At 37.8% G+C, this 12096-nt stretch overlaps 1 protein-coding gene across 2 annotated transcripts in view; it reads left to right on the forward strand.

The window, feature by feature from the left end:
* The window catches only part of DNAJC3 (DnaJ heat shock protein family (Hsp40) member C3), a 108288-nt gene that overhangs the window by 78129 nt on the left and 18063 nt on the right, over positions 1 to 12096 (forward strand). For both annotated transcript variants that reach the window (NM_001266404.1, XM_077973566.1), the window contains 2 exon segments: positions 581 to 686; positions 771 to 891. In NM_001266404.1, the coding sequence (NP_001253333.1) occupies positions 581 to 686; positions 771 to 891 (227 nt within the window).

Below are 12096 nucleotides of genomic sequence, written 5' to 3' on the forward strand. Positions count from 1 at the left end.
ACTGAGTATCTATAACAGGATTAGTACTTTTTACTGGTTTGAAGAAAATGCTGAAATAGCTTTTATTCTTAGAAAGCTTATACAGTTGGGAATTTAATCAGGTACCTTCTGTATGAACTACATTGTACTTTGTTGTGAATACTGACATTAATTATATAAAATGGCACTTAATGGGTTCCGTTATTTTCATGGAAGTGTTTACTGACCAAGAAATAAAACTTGATCTCTGTATTGTTCAATGTGCTCAGTATAAGTCAGACTTCAACAGGGTATTTTACTCAGGTTCGGAATTCTGAGCTTGTTTCTGTAAGGAAATTCTTCTGGTTTGATTGGTACTTACAGGTATGCTTTGTTCTGTCCATCTGCATCTCCTATGGTCAGATGTTTTTATTTCTTAACTCTTAATTATGGAGTGTACCTTCTATGGGACTCTAGATTAATAAGGGAAAAGCCAAATCTGAAGCCGTGGCCTCATCCAGTTGGATTGATTAAGCAACACATGGTGAAGAGGGGAGGAGCCTTTCTACAGCTCTGGAAATCGAATGTCATTGTTTCTTATCATGATTTGCTCATTTCTTAGATACACAGATGCTACCAGCAAATATGAATCTGTCATGAAAACAGAGCCAAGCATTGCTGAGTATACAATTCGTTCAAAGGAGCGGATTTGCCATTGCCTTTCTAAGGTAACAGTTGACTTGTTCCCAGAAATGTGAAAACTCATCATGTGGAATACCAACCATAAATCCCTTTCTCACATTTCCTTTTAGGACGAGAAGCCTGTTGAAGCTATTAGGGTTTGTTCTGAAGTTTTACAGATGGAACCCGACAATGTGAATGCCCTGAAAGACCGAGCAGAGGCCTATTTGATAGAGGAAATGTATGATGAAGGTAAATCTTTAAGGAATTTGATTTGCAGTACCGAAGTGTTGATTAGGAAATTATCACATTTTAAGCTTCCTTTTCCTTAAAACAAGTTTACCGGAGTACCTGGAAATGGTGACGATTTAGAAAAATGGCAGAGAGCTTGAAAATTACTCTTCCATAGTGGAACCTGAAAGGTATACCATGGGAGGAAAGAGTTCTGCCATTGAAACCAGTTCAGTACAATAGAAAAATAAGTATTTTAGCTTTTTTTTGTAGAAAGTTAGGAAAAAAATAAAATAGAAAATTTAAATGTAGTTCTCATGTCATCCAGAGGTAATCACTGTTCATTTTGCATTTATCTTTTCCAGCTTATGTCTATGCACATACATTACTCTATATTTTATGCACATATACATATTCTCTCTCTCTATATATATATACACACACACACACTCGGTGTGTATGAAACATATATACAGAAAGCATACATATATGTCATATATCCCTAATATAAAATGATCCTCTGTGACCCCAAACTGTGTAGTAAAATAGGACAGTTGCTGCCCTGTTTTGTTCAAGCCGAATGAAGTAACAAGATTCCTGCTAGATGTTGTGAGGACCTTGGTTAAAAGCAGTGTCCTGTTTTTGGAAGAAAACTGTGGCGTATATAGTAATATATAGTTTTTGAAAAATAGAATCCATATATATATATGGAGATATATATATATATAGTTTTATACTTTTTTTCATGTGACACTAAGTTATGAACATTTAAATGAAACAGTTTTTAAAAAAATAGCGTTATAAGCCCTTATTGCAAATATTTTGTTTCAAATTCAGATAAAGCATTTTAAATCAAAAACTAATTTTCTCTTATAGTTAAATGAAGGGTTTGAATGGTAAAATTTGGTTTGTGATACTCTTTTTAAGGCAAAACTGGTCAATCTATTTTTCCCTGCTTTCCTCAATTAGAAAAGAATCTTGCTCCTAAGCAAGTTCCCGGTTTCCAGGGAATGATAACAACCTGGTCACTACTATTCCTGTGACATCTTGTGGGGGATTCAGACCTTGAGGTCTCTGAATGAGGCTTGAAATGAATGCAGTCAAAATGATGTTTTAATATTCATAAGCATGCTTCAATAAGGCAGGTAGTCCACATAGAAAATCCCTTTAGCACACTCGTTCTCTTTCCTTTTGAGCCACCGTGTCTACTCGCTGAGATGGTTTTACTCTAGGATTTTGCATTCCAGTTAGTTTTTGGAACTCTTTATCAAAGATACTTTTGTCATCTGTATGTAAACCCTTAGCTCTTACTGCGAAATTAGAGAAGCTACAGAAGAATATAAACAGCTTAGCTGTTAAAAAAAAAAAAAAAAAGAAGGCTAAATCTTGTAGAATGCTAAATATAATTTGAAAGATGCTTTTGAAACTTGAATGTTAAACTGACTTGCTTTTTGGGGAAACCTGATGGCTTAATTCTGGAAGAAAAAGATGCTTAGTGCTAATTTGATATAATTGATCTGGTTTCTTTTTTTTTTTTTTTGGAAATGGAGTCTTGGTCTTTTACCCAGGCTGGAGTGCAATGGTGCAATCTTGGCTCACTGCAACCTCCGCCTCCTAATTGCAACCAGTTCTTCTGCCTTAGCCTCCCGAGTAGCTGGGATTACAGGTGTGCACCACCACGCCTGGCTAATTTTTGTACTTCCAGTAGTGATGGGGTTTCACCATATTGGCCAGGCTGTTCCCGAACTCCTGACCTCAAGTGATCTGCCTGCCTTGGCCTCCCAAAGTGCTCGGATCACTTGGCCCTGCCCAGTTGATCTGTCTTTGAAGCCTGTTGTTTCCTTGAAAAAATTCTTTTGTATAGGAATTTATTAAAGAGAGAGAGAGAATGGTTGCCAGCTCTCTAAATTTGCAAAAGAAAGAAAGGAAAAGAGCCTGTATAATTGAAACTGACAAGTATTACCTGACTCGTTTGGATTGGAATCAGGGGTTTAGTAAATGATGTAAATAAATAATAATCTTACTTAACTAAGCTAAATAACAGTATGTCTTCAGTTTACTTGAGTTAGAAATATGCTTTCCATATTCTTCTTCCTGGTTTTACCTTTTTTAAATAAGCAATTAAAAATGATGGCAGGTACATAATAAAGAATGAATAGGTTTAGGTTAGTGAATAATGGAACATGGACGTTTATTAATTTGGGGCTTAGAATTATCAGGAAACATATCGGGATATCACTCAATAGAAAGGAAGTAAAGTAAGACTGTTATTTGAGGATGCCTCTGAGATCTTGAAAAATCAAGGGAAATTCTTTATCTCTGCATGTCTCCGTTTTAATAGCTTTTGAGAGGAAGAAACTGACATTGAAGCAATACGAAAATATTGACAAATTCCTTTGAATATAGGGGTAACACAGGTGTCCTTAGGAAATGATCAGTTATATTTTGCTAGAACTTTAGCTGTGTGAGGGCAGAGACCTGTGGCTGTTATATTAACTGATGCATTCCTGGTGCTTATGCTGGCACTCATGTTTGCTGAATGAATGAAGGTAATTTATTTATTATACAATGAAGTCATAGTGGAGAGTAGGGAATTTAGAATTAGTCCTGCCTTTGAGTCTGGCTTTGTGCAGTTATTCTATTTTTTTTTTTTTTTTTTTTTTTTGAGATGGAGTCTCGCTCTGTAGCCCAGGTTGGAGTGCAGTACCGTGATCTCGGCTCACTGCAACTTCCGCCTTCCGGGTCCCAGTTCAAGCAATTCTCCTGCCTCAGCCTTCCGAGTAGCTGGGATTACAGGAACTGTGCCACCATGCCCAGATAATTTTTGTATTTTTAGTAGAGACAGGGTTTCACCATGTTGGCCAGGCTGGTCTTGAACTCCTGACCTCGTGATCCACCTGCCTCGGCCTGCCAAAGTGCTGGTATTACAGGCGTGAGCCACCGTGCCTGGCCAGTTATTCTATTTTTTGTTTTTAATTCTGGTAAAAGATACAATATAAAATTTACCATCTTAACCATTTTTACATGTATAATTTAGTAGAGTTAAATATGCTCACATTGCTGTGAAAAAGATCTTCAGAACTTTTTCATCTTTCTAATCTGATCTCTGTACCCATTAAACAGCCGCTCCTTTTTACCTCTCCCTTAACCCTTGGGAACCACCGTTCTGCTTTCTGTCACTATGAATTTGACTATTCTAGATCCTCATATAATTGGAATCATATACTATTTGTCTTATTGTGCCTGGCATGTTTCACTTAGCATAGTATCCTCCAGGTTCATCCATGTTGTGGCATGTGACAGGATTTCTTTTTCTTTTAAGGCTGAATAGTATTCCATTGTATGGATATCCCACATTTTGTTTATTAATTCATCCACTGATGAACATTTGTGTTGTTTCTGCCTTCTGGCTATTGGAATGGTGTTGCTATGGATATGGGTGTGCAAATATCTCTTTGAGACCCTGGTTTCAATTATTTTGGATATCTACCTAGAAGTGGGATTGCAAAATCATATGCTAGTTCTTTTTTAATTTTTTGAGGAACCTGCATACTGGTTTCTGTCATGGTTACACCATTTTACAATTTTACTAGCAGTGTATAAAGATTCTGATTCTTTCACATCCTCATCAACACTTTTTTTTTTTTTTTTTTTTGAGACAGAGTCTTGCTCTGTCAGGCAGGCCGGAGTGCAGTAGTGCAATATGAGCTCACTGCAGTCTCCACCTTCTGGGTTCAGGTGATTCTCCTGCCTCAGCCTCCTGAGTAGCTGGGATTACATGTGTGTGCCACCACACCTGGATTTTTATTTTTATTTTTTTTAATTTTTAGTGGAGACAGAGTTTTCACCATGTTGACCAAGCTGGTCTCAAACTCCTGACCTCAAGTGATCCACCCGCCTCAGCCTCCCAAAGTGGTGGGATTATAGGTGTGAGCTACCATGCTCAGCTGGTCAACATTTTAGATTTTCTCTTTTTTTGATAGTAGCCATCTTAATGGGCTTGAAGGTGGTACCTGGTTTTGGTTTTGATTTTGATTTGTATTTCCCTAATGATTAGTGATGTTGAGCATCTTTTCATATGCTTGTTGGCCATTTATATATTTTCTTTGGAGTATGCCATTTATTTTTGCTATATGGTTTCAATCAAGCCATTTAATTTGTTACTTTTTACTCTACTTATCTGTAAAATAGGAATAAGAACAGTACTTATCTCCTAGAATTGTGGTGGCTATTAAATAAGATGATGCTCAGAAAATGTTCAGCTGCATCTAAATCATTGGTTTCCACTGTACTCATTTTCAGGTTGTTTGGAACTTACATTGACTTTTCTGTACAAACAATATTGTGTGGGATACCTAGCTAGCTAGGACTAACCTGTGACTGCTGCATGAACTCCCTTTGACACAGCAGTTATTGTAGTGTTACTAGTAATATCAATAATTCTGTGAATAGGGCCAAGTAGAGTGCTTTCTCTGGATGAAGGCTGGCCTGGGCAAAATTGTGAAAGAGGTAAAGTTTATCTTTTGATTCCCTAGGGTGTTGTCCTATTCGCAGATTCTTGTGCCCTCTTGCTTATCCTGGGACTCCACCCTGTCATACTACCTAGGCCCGCCCTATCCCACAGAAGTATTCTGTGTTCAAAATTTATACCGGCCGGGCATGGTGACTCACACCTGTAATCCCAGAATTTGGGAGGCTGAGGCAGGTGGATCACCTGAGGTCAGGAGTTCGAGACCAGCCTGGTCAACATGGTGAAACCCCATCTCTACTAAAAATACAAAAATTAGCCTGGTATGGTGGTGTGCACCTGTAATCCCAGCTACTCGGGAGCCTGAGGCAGGAGAATCACTTAAACCCCGGGAGTTGGAAGTTGCAGTGAGCTGAGATCAGGCCATTGCATTCCAGCCTGGGCAACATGAGCAAAACTCAGTCTCAAAAAAAAAAAAAAAAAAAATATATATATATACATATATATATACACACACACACACACATACCACCTCTGTGTATCAGCAGTATCAGCCCCCAGCCCAGCTGCGTTTTAGTAAGAGTGGTCAAATTTAAGATATTTGTTAAAAACACTGCTTGGTTTCTATTCCTTATGAGGTAAACATTTTTAACCCAAAGGAGTCTGAATAGTGGAACTTCAGGCAAGTGCTTGTGCCATCAGGTCAGGCAGCCTACGAGGGAGGTACTGGGGCCACAGGCCTGCCTCCTGGGCATGAAGGAGACCATTCCCTCTAGCAGATCAGATTTCTCTTGGCTGATGCTTTTTTTCAAGGTTGTTAACCAGGGGTTCCTGGCTTCTGTTTATGTGGAGGAGAGGGGAAGAGATTGGTCTTTGTTGGAAGATGCTGATTGTATTTAAGATCATAACTAAATGTGACTTTATAAGCTGGAGGCTGCTTATATTATTGCCATTCTTTATACAACATTATAATAACCATGGACACATGTAATCAGAATCTAGAAAGCAGATGCTTCTGAAACTTCCACCTCTTGAAATAAGTGCATCTACTTTAGCTTAGCTAATTAGTTGGAAGCAGGTGGTTAGAATAAATGGCTAGTCCTTTGCAAAAACAGTTAGTGGGATATGGCACGTAGGTTGATGTAGTCCTTTGGCTGTACATTTCCTGAACTGTAAAGTCGTGCTTGCAGTTTTTATTCACACTCAGGCCTCTTAGCCACAGCTGCAGACTTCTCATTTCTTTTGAAAAGTGTGTGGTTACAAGGAACACTACATAGCTACCTGCTAGTTTGGTATTAGCACATTTGCTGACCATATCAGTTGGGTAAAACATTGTACTCCCTCTGGTGCCAACTCTGTGAACCCATGAGCGTAATATGTAGGTAAGGAAGTAGGAAACTGTTACAATAGTCAAACAATATTATTCAGAAAAAGACATAAGATGGATTTCCAAATTATGAAAAGCTTAAAGTGTTGGAAGTAAAAAGTGCTAAGGAAAAAAAGTTCAAGGTCACTGCAGGTGCATAGCTGGGACAGATGCTTAGAAGGCTGTGGAGGGGTCCTTTGCCCTCTCCCAACAGTGACAAGACACATTTGATTTAGTGCAGAGGGTAGGTTTGGATAGAGAAACCTATATGAAACAGTCATAGATGTGTTATCATTTTGGCTTTTTGTTAATTGACAAGACTGTAATTTCCTGTGACTAATGAGTGTGATCTCAAGTATGCTTCTTTAAGAAAGGAAAAAAAAAAAAAAACAACCCAAGATTTTTCATCATCTTAAATAGAAACAGACTAAGTATATGAACGAAGGCCTATATTTGTATCTGCCTACTCCAGTGCTTTGAATAGAGTTGGTGATATTTCTTAACTGTTGATAAAGTACAGCACAAGATTTAAAATCTCACAGTTCAACAGAACTGCAATTATTTTATTTGTATTTTACTGTTAGCACTTTTATCTCTTTTCCCCTATAAAAATGTTAACAGTCCCTCATGTATAATGGATGCTAAAAATAAAGTCAACAAAACAGATGTATAGAGCATGTTAGTGTATCAGATTCAGTTAGTGTGCAGAACAAATTTTGGCCTCTGTGTATAGAATTAAACATAGTATCTCTCTTCATTGTTTAAATTGGCCTAAAATATAATGGCTAGACTTGCCCTCAGATTTGATGTTAGAATGTGATCTACTGTAGGAAGTAGTTACCTCAGTGGGAGAAGCTGACTTTAAATTGTTCAGCCCTCTTCACTGAGCTCACAGCTCTCATACACTTCTGGACTCATCATGAGGCTGTATCCTAAGGTTCTTAGATATAAGATCTTTCGCTTTGTTGTCTTAAGGATGAATATGCATCAAACATAGTGGTAGGAAACTTTTTATTTTCATTGTTTATATTATGACAGTCTCACAGCAGGTAAACACTCCCCCCAACATTTTATTATGAGAAATTTAAAATAAAGAGAAAAGTTGAAAGAATTTCACAATGAACACCCATGTCCTCACCATACAGATACTGAAATTAACAGTTTACAATGCCTTATCACATGTATCTGTCTCTCTAGCCCTCCATTTATCCATCAGTTCATCTTTTTATGATGCATTTAAACAAAGGTATTTGGTTTACTTTTCCCCCAAATACTTCAACTTGTGTATCATTAACTTGAATTTGTTTACTGTCCTCCATTTTTTTCTTTCTTTAGTGATAATTTTAGATACAGTAAAATGCACAAGTCTTAGGGATACCATTCCTAAGGTCTGATACCCATGCGACATGTTAAAGCAAGAAATCATTCATGACACTTGTTAAAGACAGTAAGTCAGACTTTATTCAAGGGGGACTATGGTGCAGGTAGAGGGGCCACTGCAATGGGGTCTCACACTGGGGAGAGAGATTGGGTTTGACTCTGACTCCAGCAAGGACAAATGGGGATTTATAGCCAAGGAGCAGAGTTGGGGTCAGTGGGTGGGATTCTTGCTAGTTAAGGTCAACAGACTATGTGTTGAAGGCAGGCCAGGGTCATATGGAGAGTGGAGGGTGAGAAGTGTGACAGATACTGGCGGGGAGGGGTTTCCCTACACTGATGTAGCAGGATTCTTGCTCAAGCTGGATTCCACAGGAACAGAGAGGGAAGTCTAGGGTCTGGATCTGGTCAGAAAGAGGACTCAGAGGAGCTGACCAAATTTCTGGTCAAAGGAGACAATCTTTGTTTAACCCAACTCCTGTCAAGATATAGGACATTATATTACCCTCTTGTCTCTTACCAGTCAGTCCCCATCCCATCCCCCGCAGGCAACTCTGTTCTGATTTTCTCCATCATGGGTTAGCTTGGCCAATTCCAGATCTTCATATAAATACAGCCATGTATAGTATGTCCTCTTTTGTATAAAGCTTCATTCCTTCAGCATGTTTTTGAGATTTATTTATGTCATTACATGCTTTGGTAGTTGATTCTTTTTTATTGATCAAGAGCAGAAGTTGGCAAACTTTTCCTACAAAGAGCCAAATAGTAAAGACCCTGCGCACCATGTGGTGTCTGTTGCAACTACTCAGCTCTGCCATTGCAGTGCAAATGTGACCATAGATAATATGCAAATGAATAGGCATGGTTGTGTTCCAGTAAAACTTCATTTTGAAAAACAGGTGGTGGGCTGGTAGCACTGTTACCACTTTTCCACTATAAAAAAGCAGAGAAGTATTCAGTATTTCACCAATAATCCTATCCTTGATGAAGGATATTTCATTTCATGCATATATCACACTTTATCTACTGTCATATTACCAGACCCTTCAGCTGACTTTTTTACTTGTTAAAAGCTGCTACGAACATTATTATAATGGGCTTTTTTTAGACATATGTTTTTGTTTATCTGCAAGCGGAGTTGCTGTCATAGTGTAAGGTGCTTGCTCAGTTTTAAAAGAAACTGCCAGACTCTTTCTAAAGTAATGTATAATTTATACTCCTACAGTAAAGTACAGGAGTTCCATTGCTCCACATCCTTGCAAGGATTTTGTGTTGTCACTCTTTTTAGTTTTATCCATTTCGGTGTGTGTTAGTATCGATTGTGGTTTTAATGTGTGTTTCCTTGTTGACTAAGGTTGTTGAATAATTTCATGTGTTGTTTCTGTGTTTAAGTATCTTACTTTGTGAAGTAAGCATTCTCTACATGCTTACCCACTTAAAAATATTTGCTGTTTCGTTTTGTTTCAGAGTTGAACTTATTTATATATTTATGTTTTCCCCTTTATTCCATTAATGTGGTAAATTAAACTGACATTTCTAAAGTTAAGTCAACCTTTAATTATTGGGACAAACTCTTCTTGGACAGGGATGTAGATATTGCTGGATTGGATTTGCTAACATTTTAAGAAGTGTGCATCTGTGTTCATGAGGGATAATAGTTCTGTAACTTTTTTTGGTAATGTCTTTGTCAGAGTTTAGTGTTAAGGGTGTACGGGACTCAACCAGTTCAAAATTGTTACTTCCTCCTCTATTTTCTGAAAGTCATATAAGATTGGTATCATCTTTTCTTTAAAGTTTGAGAGAATTCACCAGTAAAACCATCTTGGTCTTGGAAGTCGTTTTTGAATTTTTTTTTTTTTTTGGTAGGATGGTTTTTGGTTTTTTTTTTTTTTTGAGACAAAGTCTGGCTCTGTCACCCAGGCTGGAGTGCAGTGGCGCGATATCGGCTCACTGCAACCTCCACCTTCCCGGGTTCACACCATTCTCCTGCCTCAGCCTCCCGAGTAGCTGGGACTACAGGCGCCGCCATCACGCCCGGCTAATTTTTTTGCATTTTTAGTAGAGACGGGGTTTCACCGTGTTCGCCAGGATGGTCTCGATCTCCTGACCCTGTGATCCGCCCACCTCGGCCTCCCAAAGTGCTGGGATTACAGGCGTGAGCCACCGCGCCTGGCCGGTAGGATGGTTTTTTATGACAAATTTAGCTTTTTTAAATTTTGTTTTTGTTTTTTTGAGACAGGGTCTTGCTGTGTCACCCAGGCTGGAATGTAGTGGCACAGTTATGACTCACTGCAGCCTTGACCTCCCAGGCTCAAGTGATCCTCCCACCTCAGCCGCCGAGTAGCTGGGACTACAGGTTCATCTCACCACACCGGGCTAGTTTTTGTATTTTTTGTAGAGATGGTGTTTTGCCATGCTGCCCAGGCTAGTCTCAAACTCCTGGGATCAAGTGATCTGCCCACCTTGGCCTCCCAAAGTGCTGGGACTACAGGTGTTAGTCACTGCAACTGGCCTTATTTAGTTTTATTCAGTATAAGGTTATTAATATTTTCTGTTTCATCTGTTAGTTTTTATAAGTTACATCTTCTAAGGAATGTTTCCATTTCTTGACATTGCTGAATTTGTTGGCATGAAGTTCATAATATCTTATTATTTAATGTCTATAAGATCTGTAAGATGATTCCTGCTTTGTTTCTAATATTAATAATTTGTATTTTCTTTTTTCCTGTTGATCATTGTAGACAGAGTTTGGTCAATTTTGTTGATCTTTTTAAGGAACCAGCTTCGGGATTTGTTAATGGTTTCTGTGGTTTTTCTTTATTACTTTATCGATTTCTGCTCTTTAGTTCCTTAGACTTACTTTGGTTGTACTTTGTGCTTTTGCTAGAACGTTCATTGATTTTAGGCCTTTCTTTCTTTTTAAATACAAGCATTTAAAGTTGCACCTTTCACATTTTGTTTTACTTTCATTATAACTTGGCTTGAAGTGTATTGTAATTTCCCTTCTGACTTCTGTGATGCATGGATTATGTATAGGTGTTCTAATTTTCAAATACTTGATGGTTTCTTAGGTACTTTATTATTTATTTTGAATTTAATTCCATTGTGGTCAGAGAACATACTAGGTGTGATTTCCTTCCTTTTAAATTTATTTAGGCTTGTTTTGTGGTCCAGCATGGTATCTACCTTGATATATTCTATGTACACTTGAAAATAAGGTGTATTCTGCAATTGCTGGGTGTAATATTTGTTAGTTTTTCCATCTGGTATGAGGTGAGAGTTGTTAAGATCTTTATCTGTTGTGGAAATTGTGAACTTTCCTGTTTCTCTTTAATATTGTCAATATTTCCTTCATGCATTTTGAAGCTCTGCTATTAGCCTACATATTTATGACTGTCAAGTGTTCTCCTGACGAATTTTTACTTTTTTTTTACCCAGTGTTCCTGTGTATCACTGGCAATACTCTTTTTCTTGAAGTTTTATATGATATTAATAGAACCACCTCTGCCTTCTTGATCTTACTGCTTGCATGGTATATCTGTCTTCATCCATTTACTTTCAATGTCTTTGTGCCTTTTAAGTGTGTCTCTTATAGACATCATGTAGTTGGAACTTGCTTTGTTTCTATCAGTTTTGATAATTATAATCTCCTTTGTTTGAAGTGTTTACTTGATCAGTATTAATGTGATTATTGATATGGTTGTATGTAGGTCTGCCATTTTACTATTGTTTTCTTTTTGTCCTTTTATTTTTGAATTTTTTGTTCCTCTGTTTCTGTTGTCATTTAGATTATTTGAATATTTCTAGTATCCCCTCTGGAGTGCAGCAGTTTTTCACAGGCGTGATTATATTGCATTGTAGTCTTAACCTCCTGACCTCAAGCAGTCCTCCTGCCTCAGCCTTCCAAGTAGCTGGGACTATAGGTGCATGTCCTGCACCTGACTGTAACCACTTTTTAAATAAATTTCTAATATTAGTTTAATAGTTTCTAATTATTAGCTACCACTATAACTGA

This window comes from Macaca mulatta, chromosome 17 (assembly GCF_049350105.2).
Source record: "Macaca mulatta isolate MMU2019108-1 chromosome 17, T2T-MMU8v2.0, whole genome shotgun sequence".
In the NCBI taxonomy this organism is placed as follows: domain Eukaryota; kingdom Metazoa; phylum Chordata; class Mammalia; order Primates; family Cercopithecidae; genus Macaca; species Macaca mulatta.